Here is a 12794-nt window from a genome sequence, read left to right on the forward strand (position 1 = left end):
TACATATATACACATACATGAAACATAAATTACTATTTGGTAATACATTTTGACATGAACTTGCAGCTCCCTTGGTAAGTCTGTTGAAGAATAAATGTTTTACTACCTCAGGAAAAACATAGTTGTAATTTTATTTAAATATCAAGGTTGCTATAATAAAATTCCTTTCAGAGTCATATGAATTTAATATGAAACACTAAGATTTGAAGAGTTTCATTCTGGGGATAAATGGTGAGGCATTTAGGTTACCTGTTTAATAAGGGCTAAGAGAGAAAAACATTCACAAGTATAATAGTTTGCTTTCTACTTGGAAAGAATTAGTTTTATTCTAGAAGTTATATTTTAGAGCCACCTGAATAGATTCGTGGCTAATTTATAGTTGGAAATTGGGGATCAGGAGTTGGGATAGTGGGTAGACACATTTTCCCCAGTATCCTCTCAGATTTTAGCCTTTTTAGAATAAAAGCCTATTATTTATGTCTAAGCGCCCTAACACTTAGATTTATAGAGACTGCTAGGAAAAGCAAAGTAAGTGTGAGAAGGTTAATGAGACGGTGCTTGTCTCATGGTGTGCCTTCAGAAATTACCTTGATAATCCTACCTGACAAAACATCTTAAGGTAGGCCTAGGGGGATGTGAATTTTCACCTGAAATACCTGCATTCTCATTTAAAGTCCCAAGAATCAAACAGACTTAAAAGATGAACATACTAAGTTTCTTAGTGTTTCAGTCTCACTTTGCTTAGATTAATATTTCTAATAGGTCTTAGAAATATTCTAATTTCTGTGATGATTTACTTAAATCGACAGCGAAATTATAGTCGAGGTTCAATTTGAAAGATGCATTCTGCAGTTGCTTATTAGACTGTTTATAGATCTCTAGAAAGATTATATATTAACATAAATAGTCTAATTACAGAAAGAATTTTGTTTTCATTTTAAGAAGGCATTATATCAGAATCCATACTTTCTTAAAGAAAACCTTGAGTTAGCTAAAGGAATATTAGTTCATTAGCAAGGTAACTAAGAATTACGGAGGATTAGAGGTTCTGAAGGTAAGAAAGACTGGTGAATCCTTATGCATGAGTTATAATTATTCTCACAGTCATACAGCCTTCTCTACTAGACAGGTCTTATTCTTAAAAGAAGTCTTTTATACATGATACATAGTCTTAATAACAATTAGCCTCTACTTGTAAAAAAGAAAATCTGTAGCTGTTAGCTCTTTACTGAAGTCATGTTTGTTATGTTCATGCAGTGTCTACTTACTCTTTGTATATGAAAACAGCGAAACCTTCCATGTCAGATAAGCATTTTACAAAAATGAATATTCTTGTGAGATAACTAGGAAATATTAATAACGTTAAGAACAACCAAGAAATGAGTTGATACAGATCAACTCAAGCTTTTAATTTTAGAACAAAAAAAGTACCAAATACTTAGGTTGATGTGTTTTTCCTTCTGTGGTTAAACCTTCCACGAATCTGACAAATTAAGAATTGGCTCCAAAGATTACTTTTTAAAAAAAAGTTTCTTCCACTTACCATAAGGTTTTCAAAGGTAGAATATGAGCTTTGAAAAGAAAAACCTAGGACTTCAGACACTTAAAAGTGTTTCAGTTGATGTTTATGGACTTCCACAGAAGTATTATAATTATAAATAGTATAATATACTTATTATAAGTAGTAAGTGTGTATAAACTGAAAACATGGTTTGCTTATGTATATCCCGAATATATTGTTTAAAGAAATTGGGTTCTTAAGACCAAAGTGTCCACAACGGGAAGATGTTAAAGATACGCTGATGAGTAAAAAGAGTGATAATGATTTTCTGCTTGCTTATTCAATAATTTTGCTTACTGCTTCTGAAGGTTATGCTAATGAGTAAAATGAAAACTGCTAAGGAATGTAATAACCTTTACCACAGTTAAAAAAATTTGCAGTTTACCTATAAATGGCTTTCAATCATGAAGGGTAGAGAGTTTTAAGTTCTTAATGGAACCTTCTATGATTATAGTTTGATATATATAATAGAAAATTGACTAAATTCAGTTAGATTTTGGGTTCAGTTCTGCTGCCTGTGTGATACTTTGTAATTTATCTTAATCCTCTTGTTTTCCAAGATTACTTTCTCTTTTTGAGTCTTCTCCCTATTTTCCAAGATTATTAGTATATAAAACTATTTTGTTTTTGACATGTAGCAACTAAAGATACAAGTACTTTTCAGAATTTAGGGGACTATGGTAATTTGAGATAATTATCTGTGTTTTCTTTCGTAGCCTGTGGACATCTCTACAGCAATGAGTGAACGAGCACTTGCTCAGAAAAGACTCAGTGAGAATGCATTTGACCTTGAAGCCATGAGCATGTTAAATAGAGCTCAGGAAAGGGTATGTAGCAGTTCTTTTTTTTTTTAATTGTTATGTACCTTCAGCCAACTCACACCAGTGTACCAGTTTTAATGTCTAAATAAGAATTTCGCTAACTAGTTGAGTTGTAACATCATTTACCTTATTTTAAATGTCTTATTTTAAATGAAAGTCATTTGAGGCTTGATCATTTATTCAATAAATGTTTATTGTTTACTATGTGGCAGGAACTGTTTCTTGAGAGAACAAAATAGAAAAATTTCCCTGTCCTCACGGAGTTTACAATCTGGTGTATAAAAACAACTAAGTGCCTGCAACCCTATGAATTGTGTAGGTAGCAATAGCTGCAATATTTCAGCTGAGAAAACTGAAGTAAAGAGTGGTTAAGGCCAGGCGTGGTGGCTGACGCCTGTAATCCCAGCACTTTGTGAGGTTGAGGTGGGGACAAGGAGTCAGGAGTTCGAGATCAGCCTGGCCAACGTGGTGAAACCCCGTCACTACTAAAAATACAAAAATTAGCTGGGCATGGTGGCACACGCCTGTAATCCCAGCTACTCAGGAGGCTGAGGCAGAATTGCTTGAACCTGGGAGGCGGAGATTGCAGTGAGCCAAGATGGCGCCCCTGTACTCCAGCCTGGGCAACAGAGTGAGAGACTTGTCTTGGGGAAAAAGAAAAAAAAAAGTGATTACGTGATATCCATGGTCACACAACTAATCAGTGGGGGAACCTGGGATTCCGACCCAAGCAATCTGAATCTGGAGTCTGTGCTTTTAACAATGGACAGCCTCTCCATTTCATTTCCTACTGTTTTATGGTAAATCAGTTAAGTACATGTTCAGACAGGAAATATGTTGCTGATAGAGCAAGGTGTTTAGTAAATCTAATTTGTGTGAATGATAGCTGATTATCACAACAAATGTTGGCGACTGAAAAAAAGTGTACAGGCTTTTTTAAAAAGTTGTTTTACGGCCGGGCACAGTGGCTCACGCTTGTTATCCCAGCACTTTGAAAGGCCAGGGCGGGCGGATCACTTGAGGTAAGGAGTTCAAGACCAGCCTGACCAACATGGAGAAACCCTGTCTCGACTAAAAATACAAAATTAGCCAGGCATGGTGGCGCATGTCTGTAATCCCAGCTACTTTGGAGGTTGAGGCAGGAGAATCGCTTGAACTCGGGAGGAAGAAGTTGCAGTGGGCAGACATCGTACCATTGCACTCCAGCCTGGGCAACAAGGGCGAAACTCCATCTCAAAAAGTTTTATGTATTCAAGTGGGCAGTTTCCTATATTTAAACTCTTTAAACCTGTGTCATGAATTTAGTCTGTATTTTTAATGTCTCGAAGTAATTAAGAATTCAGGCTGTCATGACATGTACTACACAGTACATTTGTATGAAATAGGCAGGAAGGGAGGGTGGGGACCCATTGCCATATGAGCTCTTCTTTGCATTTTTAGTTTATCTGTGTGACAGTTTGAAGAATATTAACAGCCGTATTTTTTAGTAGCCGTGCTTTTAGATACATTTCATAATTTTATTAATAGGATTCACTAAATGTTGTCAAACTGCTTTAGAAAGTAGGCAAACATTTAATGTTAAATATGTTTTAAACGTTAAATATTTAAGTCTGCTTTTCAGCCATTTTTAGCGAATTATTACTAGTGACATTTTAATCAGGTAATTTTATTTAGTTAACTGAGACTACTACTTTTCTTCAGATTGATGCCTGGGCTCAGCTGAACTCTATTCCTGGCCAGTTCACAGGAAGTACAGGAGTACAGGTTTTGACACAAGAACAGTTGGCCAATACTGGTGCCCAAGCCTGGATTAAAAAGGTACACAGTATATGCACATATGAAAGTGTCAAAGTTTAAATTTTTTGGAAACTTTATTAAAACTGCATGAAAAGACCAGTGACTCTAACCAAAGTTCCAAGTAAATTTGCTATGTGTATATGCTCCAGGGCGGACACTGAAGACGGACTGGATTCATGAGAAAATGGCAAATGTATAAATGTGGCTTAAGAGCCACTAATTTATAAGGTTATTTTAAAAATTGCTACTGCTGCTTTTGAAGGGGTGATTTAACTATATTTTGAACGCTAACAGCGTATCAGGTGCTGTTCAGAATATTCCACAGTTCCTGCTGGACTACTAACCTAATCATTTCAAAGCAGTGGTTCTCAAATTTTTCATCATGGGATGCTTTATTACAGGTTTATTTTTGGTGGACCACTGCCCCCAAGAGCCCTCTACCACCTTAATTTTCCATTCCTCTATTCCTTTGTCCTTGCACCCCACCCGCTTCATTAGTGCCTGTGCCTTCTTGTAAGATCTCTTGGCCCCTGTTCCTTACTCCTCTTGTGACCTGTAGCCCCAGGTCCTTTTGGTTGTCAGCTGCCGGTCACAGCAAGTGGTTGGGAGGCCCTAGTATTAGCTCTGCATGTGGTGATCTTGCCATGGGACTGGAAGGCTGAGGGAGGATGGCTGGAGTGGGGTGGGCTGTGGTGAAGGGGATGGGATGGAGATTAATCTGTGGACCACCATTTAGGCCCTAGTGGCCTCTGGTGATCCACAGGCTCAATTTGAGAACCACTAATTTCATGACAAAACAGATATGTAAGACCTAAAATCAAGGGAGAGGATGGACGCCTCGTGCTACGAAGATGTAGGTACATCTGGTTTCAGATTCTGCAGTGAGACCTGTGAACTCCACCTACGGCTGCCTCATCACTGGGGGAGTCTTAGGTGGCTAAGAAGGGCATTCTGAAGAAACACATTCTGGTGAAGGGACAAAGATTGGTTGGATGGGTGATGGGAAATTTGTTACAGGAGTACTGGCAGCATAGCAGTGCTGAAACTGGGAGGCCGCGTGGTCTAATGGATTGGGAAGGTTTCTTTATCCTGTTGTACTCCTGACTCCTTGTGTGATCGTGGGCAAGTAACTCTTTGGAATTTCAAAGTCTCCGAGGTGTCTAGTGGTAATCAGTAATGTGATGGTTACCCATAGAGAGTTGCTGAATGCCGGTGAATGAGCTGAATTTCTGAAAAATGAGACATTGATTGCTTTGGGTATTTTAATCTTGTAACATTTATTTCAATTTTGATAGCTTTATCTTTGTTGATCTTACTAACAAATTAATATGAAACATCATGTATACTCACTATGCCTGCCTTTTTCCGGAAGTAGTTGCACTGATGTGTATAGTGAGTACACAGTTAGATTCATTAAGAAATTACAATTCCTGTAGTTTGCTGAGAGTTGGTGTTAGAATAAAGGTGAAAATATATATAGAAAAATATTTTAAAGATTGGATTAATCTTGGACTTCTGTATTATAGTTAACTATGAAAGTGATTTATATACTATTTGAAAAAATGTCTTACATCTTGGGAAGAACTATAAATGTGCATCTATTTCTTTAGTTTTAATTCTTTAATACTATTTAGTCTTGAAGCTAAGTACCTAGCCAATATTTCAGGAAGTTAGAAATAAAGCTTATGGGTGTTAAAATAGGCACATAATACAGGCAATGTACACTACTAGGTAGAAACTTCTAAATGTGCTTCCATTACAAAATTTTGGTCTTTATCTAATGATGTGCTGATGCATAATGTTTGTATACTTCTAAATATGTTAATAACTTAAATAACTTTTAAAAAGTGAATCTTTTACTGACTCAGTTGGTTTTCCCCTAAAACCAATTTCTTCTGGTATTTGCAGTCTTGTAGGCAGTTAACAGACTTTAAGTAAATAATTTTAAAATTTTAGTAGCACCTTTAAAAAAGACTTTGACTTCATATTTTATGTAAGATATACTTTGGGAAGCAAATCATTTTGATAAACTATGCAATAAAGATATGTTCATCAGACCAAATTTTAAATTATAGTTAAAAGTAGCACTTAATAGGAAAAGATTCATTTGTATAGAATTACTGAAGAATATTTGATGCTAGTATCAACTAAAAAAGAAACTTTTTAAAATTAAACATGGACCACAACATGTAGAAGTAGTCATTAGGCAGCTGAAAATTTAGCATGTATCATTCTTGTTAAATATCACAAAGATTGTCTACTCATTAAATGTTTACTTGTGTTTAGAAAACCTGTCAAACGATCATTTTGGCTCTTTAGTGTAGTCCAGCATCCACCTATGTGTTAAAAAACGCATGGAATACCAGCATCCTCTGTGTTCTTTTTAGTTTGTTGCAGTATATTTTTAGATTTTAAAAAAAGCAAAGTTTTATCAGTATTCTCATTAATCAGTAAAACACTTAAAATAGTTGGTTTAAAAGAACTTTTATTTCTGGAATGGAATGATTTGGATGTGACCTGATAAATACAGTTTATTATTGTGGTCTCATTAAATTAATCAGCTTTTTCACATTGGGGTAAAGAAACAGATGACGATACTAAGGAATGGAAACAAAATTGGAAACCTGGGTTATCTGGGGATTTATATTGTACTCTGCACAGTTGCCCTTTTTTTTAGGAGTGTTCCCTGGAAAAGAGGGACGGATGAACCTGGAAGTAAGTAAAAGACATTCTAGGTGTGTAGCATCAAGGCAGTTAATATCCAAGCATCAGCTTTCTCTTTATACATCTACACTGCATGGCCTGCACCAAATAAGGAACTGAACCAGGGGTATGTTTTTACCTCCACAGCTGCCTCCTTCCATCAGAGCATCTTGATGAACTTAATGTCTAGTCACATGTCATTGGCATGTTTTCTCCCCAGCATTTAATTATAAAGCTGGGAAACAAAAGATGATAGTTTTACTACTGCATACAAACATGTTTTTTTTTTTACATTCAGTATTAACTTATCAATATAGGAGATGTGAATACATACTATTTCCTGAGCTACCAAAGTTTTTTTACTCTCTCTGTTGATAAGTTAATGACTTTTGCTATATGTATATTTATGTATATGTTTGATAGAGAACATAAAAACCTAAAATTTAGTAACAAGGGGAAAATAAAGCATGATCTGGAGATACATGTTTCAAATTTTTAAAAAGTGGCCATAAAGATCAACAGTAGAATTTAATACTGTTTGTTATATGTACATGGATGCCCTTTAATAAGAGGCATTGAATATTTCTTAACCTGTAAAAATAAGTGTTGATCATGCTAATGTATATACTTGTGCATCTTAGGACATTAAGTGGTTTGCTGCTTTGATGGAAATTATGGTTCAGTGGGTTGGATACAAGAGAGATGATTGTTCACAGAATAACCTGTGAACTTTCACCCCTCTGTATGGAAACTTGTTTCAGGGCCAAATCCTTGTAGCTGTCTTCTTGCCCCGGTCAGTGCCAGCCGTACTATTCACAACATTGCTGCTACCGAGGCCTAGGTATGTAAACGTTTAAGGAGTTTTTTAAAAGTCTTTTAACATCAAGCTAGGTTTTAAAAGAATTCAAATTCATTTTGGCATACTTAACAGGATATTTTATGGGATTGTTTTCTATTTGTTACTGTGTAAATTTCAAGAGGTTTTTTTTTTTTTTTGGCTGCTTTAGGGATTTTCTAAGTAAAATATTTATACTTGCTTTATAGTAGAATGGGGAAGAAAACTTTGGATGACAACAGTATGCTTCTTCAGTGTCTAAACTATTTCTAAGTGATTTCTGGGCTTTATTCATAAACTAGGTACACCTGGGACAATTAATATCATTGATTGTTTTAACATTGCCTTCTTTTTATTTTGCAAGCTAAGAAGAGATACCAGTGAACCTAAATAGTGGACGAAAACAGGAGTGTTCTAATTTTTTTTTTTTTTTTGAGGGGGGCACGAGGGCTACTGTTTCAAAACTGCCATTTACTTGTCTTATTTGACTTCTAAAATACTATTACGTTAATGTGAAAATAATCAGAACATACACACTACAGTATGTATATAGAGGAATTTACATTTAATTGCTATAACAGATCTAGAAGTAAAATAAGATTCCTCTTTTTAGAAAGTAAGCAATGAATCTGTTACCACATTCTAACTGTAAAATGGGGATATTTTACCTTTCTTTCTTTGGATAGGATCAGTTCTTAAGAGCAGCCCCGGTAACTGGAGGAATGGGAGCCGTTTTGATGAGAAAAATGGGCTGGAGAGAAGGAGAAGGATTAGGAAAAAACAAAGAAGGCAATAAGGAACCCATCCTAGTTGATTTTAAGACAGACCGAAAAGGTAATAAGTTCTTTTTTGAAATGTTTATTAACACCTCTTTTAACATTACCTTTGATATATCCTTTTGAACCCAGTGATCCTGAACTTGAAGGCATTTCTTGTATATATACAGCTATTGGTCAGAAAAAACATTAACCCCTTTTGGGGTTCACAGAAGCAGCTTTTATGTAACTATGGATAGAGACACCAGTTTGAACTTTTAAAAGGTACCTTTTGTTATGCTAGTTGCTAAATATGGAAATGTGTATATGTATCTAATTATATTACTACACCTCCAAATTCAACCAGATTTCATGTTTAGAAAACAGGATTTCCATTTTATTTTCTCTTGACAAAGAACCATCCTTATTTCTAGTTTGGTTTATTTTTTGTTATTTCTTATTACAATGCTGTTTAGTCTAGATTTCATAAACCCTGTTTGCTGTTTTTTTTTTTTTTCCCCCAAGCTCAGTAGTTTAGTTGGGTTAGAGTATAGTAGACCAGCTGCTGACAGTAGTGTTACTTCTTCCTGTTGCCTGGTGTTAAGGCATTTTGGAACCGTTAGCATTGACTGTATTTTCCTTTTACCTTCAGATACCTGGGCAGGACAGCACTGTGTCTTCCATGTAGCTTGTATGTAGTTGTTAAGTATTTAATCGTTCCCACAGATAATAGCTAATTGGCATCTTTTAAATAACTTTTTCCTTTGGAATAATGTAAGTGGAATCACGAGAGGCTTGCCAGCTCAGTATGATTTTTTATAGCTTGTTTAAACCTCATTTATAAAAGCTGGCAAATGTGAAACTGGGATTTATTTTCATCTTTGTAATCAAACAGTAAGTTGAAGCTAACTTCAACAGTTAATCTGTCTTAATGAATTTGGAAATGAACTAGCTCTGCACCAAATACTTTGGTGTAAGTATTGTACAATTTCAGGAAGCATTCTCCTTGGAATTGTGGGACATGGCCTGACTGTAAGCTCTCGGAGAACCACAGATTTCCCAGGATAGGTTTGGAAAAGCTTGTATTAGCACGGAATTATTTAGCAAAGGTTGAAAAATTTCCTGTAACATACAAGATGAGCACCCCACATCTGGAAACCTGAAATGCTCTAAAACAGAAAACTTTTTGAATACTGATATGATGCTCAAAGGAAATGCTCATTGGTGCATTTTGGATTTCAGCCTCTTCAGATTTGGGATGCTCGACCAGTAAATTCAATGCAAATATTTGAAAACCTGGAATCATGCGACACACTTCTGGTCCCAAGCATTTTGGATAAGGAATACTCAACCTGTATATGGAATTGGGAAAGCAGTGTTTGGGTTTAGCAATATAGCTAATCCCCTTTGTAATAAGCCTATGGAGAGGGAGGTTATGTAGAAAGGTTATGTTCATATTTTGAGAACATCTCCCATTTGTTAGGAAGGGAGAGGAGAGTTTGCTAGGAAAAAAGGGACCTATTTTATTTGGAGACAACCGCTTTTTTCACCTTTTTGGTGGCTTAAAATCCTAACCTTTTTTGGAAGAGTCTTAACTGAGGCTTATTTTTTTGAGAGTAAATCTGCAGAAATCACTTGGCAATAAACTTTTTTTTTTTTTTTTTTTTGAGATGGAGTTATGCTCGTTGCCCAGGCTGTCAATGGCACAATCTTGACTCACTGCGACCTCCACCTCCTGGGTTCAAGCAATTCGCCTGCCCCAGCCTCCCGAGTAGCTGGGATTACAGGCGGCTGCCACCATGCCCGGCTAATTTTTGTTTCTTTAGTAGAGACGGGGTTTCACCATGTTGGCCAGGCTGGACTCAAACTCTTGACCTCAGGTGATCCACCCGCCTCGGCCTCCCAAAGTGCTAGGATTACAGGCGTGAGCCACCGTGCCTGGCCATACTTAAATTTTTGTTTTCTGTTTACATTTGGTATTTATTACAATTTCTCATACCAAGGTCTATGAATATTAAATATAAATTTATATGCTGAAAAACAGTAAAAGGAGAAGAAAGAGAAGATTGATAGAGAAATCAAGTGTACTAGGAATCTTGATTTTATCTGAAGGCATACATTTTGAGGTTCAGACTCCTACAGAGGAATCTTTGTTTTAAAATGGTGCTTTGAAAGTTATTTAGTGAACAATCTTTTTTTTTTTTTTGAAGGTCTTGTTGCAGTAGGAGAAAGAGCACAAAAGAGGTCTGGGAACTTCTCTGCTGCAATGAAAGATCTGTCAGGTGAGAGCACATTTTTGAATTTCCTCTTACCCTAATCCCACCTTGAATTCATTATTTGTTGCAGAAGTTGGTGGAAATAATTTAAAACTGGATATTTTTTCCCCTGCTGCAGGCAAGCATCCTGTGTCTGCTTTGATGGAAATCTGTAATAAGAGAAGGTGGCAACCACCTGAATTTCTGTTGGTCCATGATAGTGGCCCTGATCATCGCAAACATTTTCTCTTTAGGGTAAATATGAATTTCTGCACTAATTGTATATATTTATTAATGTGATGACTTAGAGGGTGAGGGGTAAACATGATGACAGGATTAAGGTTCTGTTCATGGGTGGGGGATTTGTATTTGTAGTTAAGTGGTGGGGTTTTTAAACTGAAGGGTGCTTTCATATGACTTGTCAATGTCCTAGTTTTAAAAAAATTGGAAAAATATGGGCAAAATATAGTATACAATTTGTTATTTTCTAGTTGAATGTGGGGAATTAATTTAATACTTTTATCAGTCTTTTTCTCAATTTGGAGACCTGCTTTTAATTTGCAGTCCCTTTTCCCAAATGATTTGCTGCTTCTGGGTTGAGATTATAATTTGACTTATATAGTATGGGTTTTATATTTTGTAAATTATTTTCTAGCATTTAGTGAAAAAATACAAAGCTAATAGATATTAAAGTTTGATGCTGTTCTTATTGTATGTTTTTCTTGAATAGGTATTGAGAAATGGAAGCCCTTACCAGCCCAATTGTATGTTTTTCTTGAATAGGTATTGATAAATGGAAGCGCTTACCAGCCCAGCTTTGCCAGCCCTAATAAGAAGCATGCTAAAGCCACAGCAGCTACTGTGGTTCTTCAAGCAATGGGCCTTGTACCAAAGGACCTCATGGCTAATGCCACTTGCTTCAGGAGTGCCTCACGTAGATAGATTGAGGTTTTATAATAATCATTTCAGATAATTTTACTCTGCATCACAATGTATTTCCTCTTTAATGTTGTAAATATTTGGCAATTTAAGACATCGTGTAAAAAGCAATCTGTAAAAACATCTCCAGGCTTTGATTTTTGTACCATGAAAATTGTATTTAACCATACAGGGTTTTGGTATGTTTATATTGTTTACCTTAGTGATGTATTTGTTTAAGTGGCTAACATCCAAACGATTGTTTGAAGGCATCAGAGTAATCTTCAGTGTGGAATGTTAAATAACGCTTTTATACTGTATTTTGTACTATGATGTAACTCCCCTTCCTTATGGCTAGGCTACTGTAACACTTGCCTGTAATCAGTGAAGGGCTGTGCACCTTGTACTATTTCACAATGGGTTCTGCTGGGCAGATACTGGGCCAGTGTTATTGAGGTGATCAAGATCTGTTCCACAGGGCTATTGCCACCATCTCCCCTCAAAATTTTGTAGAGGTTCTAAAAAGAAAGTGGTATGTTGTGTGATGATCAGCACTAAGTCCTGCATTCCTGTTAAAGCCACTTGGGTCATAAGAAGGGAGTAAAAAATGAAGTCTGACTAGAATTCTACTATTGCAGAGGCCAAGTACATTTAGTATGGCATTGAGTTGTGATATAGTTTTACTTTGATGTGCATTTTGAATTTCAGCTACACCTAGATAGACGTAAAATGATAATTAAAATGCTGTAACCAACTTATCTAATAAAATTGGCAACCAGCCACTATTTTGTTGACTATGAGAAAGTTAAAGTTTATGTTAATTTTTAGGGTCTGATAGAATATTTCATGTGTATTACAGTGGTATTCATATGCTATGTCTCTAAACTTTATTTTCAAAAGCTTAAGGCCCAAATACAAACTTCTCTGGAATAAACGTGGTGTTTTATTTTCTGGATTATAAAGTGAACAAATACTTAAGATACTATTACTTCTTTACCCAATGCTTTTGATTTCTAAGCACTTTTATTTTAAAAATGTGAATTATACAATCCCCCCAACACACACACCCACACACACCCACACCCACACACACACCCCCACACCCCCACACACCCACCCTATAAGCACATTAAATACTACTTTGCCATG

General features: G+C 35.9%; 1 protein-coding gene across 1 annotated transcript in view; it reads left to right on the plus strand.

The window, feature by feature from the left end:
- The window catches only part of SON (SON DNA and RNA binding protein), a 34269-nt gene extending 21690 nt beyond the window's left edge, over positions 1-12579 (plus strand). The window contains 6 exon segments of the mRNA XM_017883869.1: positions 2278-2388; positions 4084-4200; positions 8404-8551; positions 10683-10754; positions 10867-10982; positions 11458-12579. Of these exon segments, the coding sequence (XP_017739358.1) occupies positions 2278-2388; positions 4084-4200; positions 8404-8551; positions 10683-10754; positions 10867-10982; positions 11458-11517 (624 nt within the window). The 3' untranslated portion in view covers positions 11518-12579.
- Positions 12580-12794: the final 215 nt, after the last annotated feature.

The sequence above is a fragment of the Rhinopithecus bieti genome, unplaced genomic scaffold (assembly GCF_001698545.2).
Source record: "Rhinopithecus bieti isolate Rb0 unplaced genomic scaffold, ASM169854v2 scaffold_13207, whole genome shotgun sequence".
Classification (NCBI taxonomy): domain Eukaryota; kingdom Metazoa; phylum Chordata; class Mammalia; order Primates; family Cercopithecidae; genus Rhinopithecus; species Rhinopithecus bieti.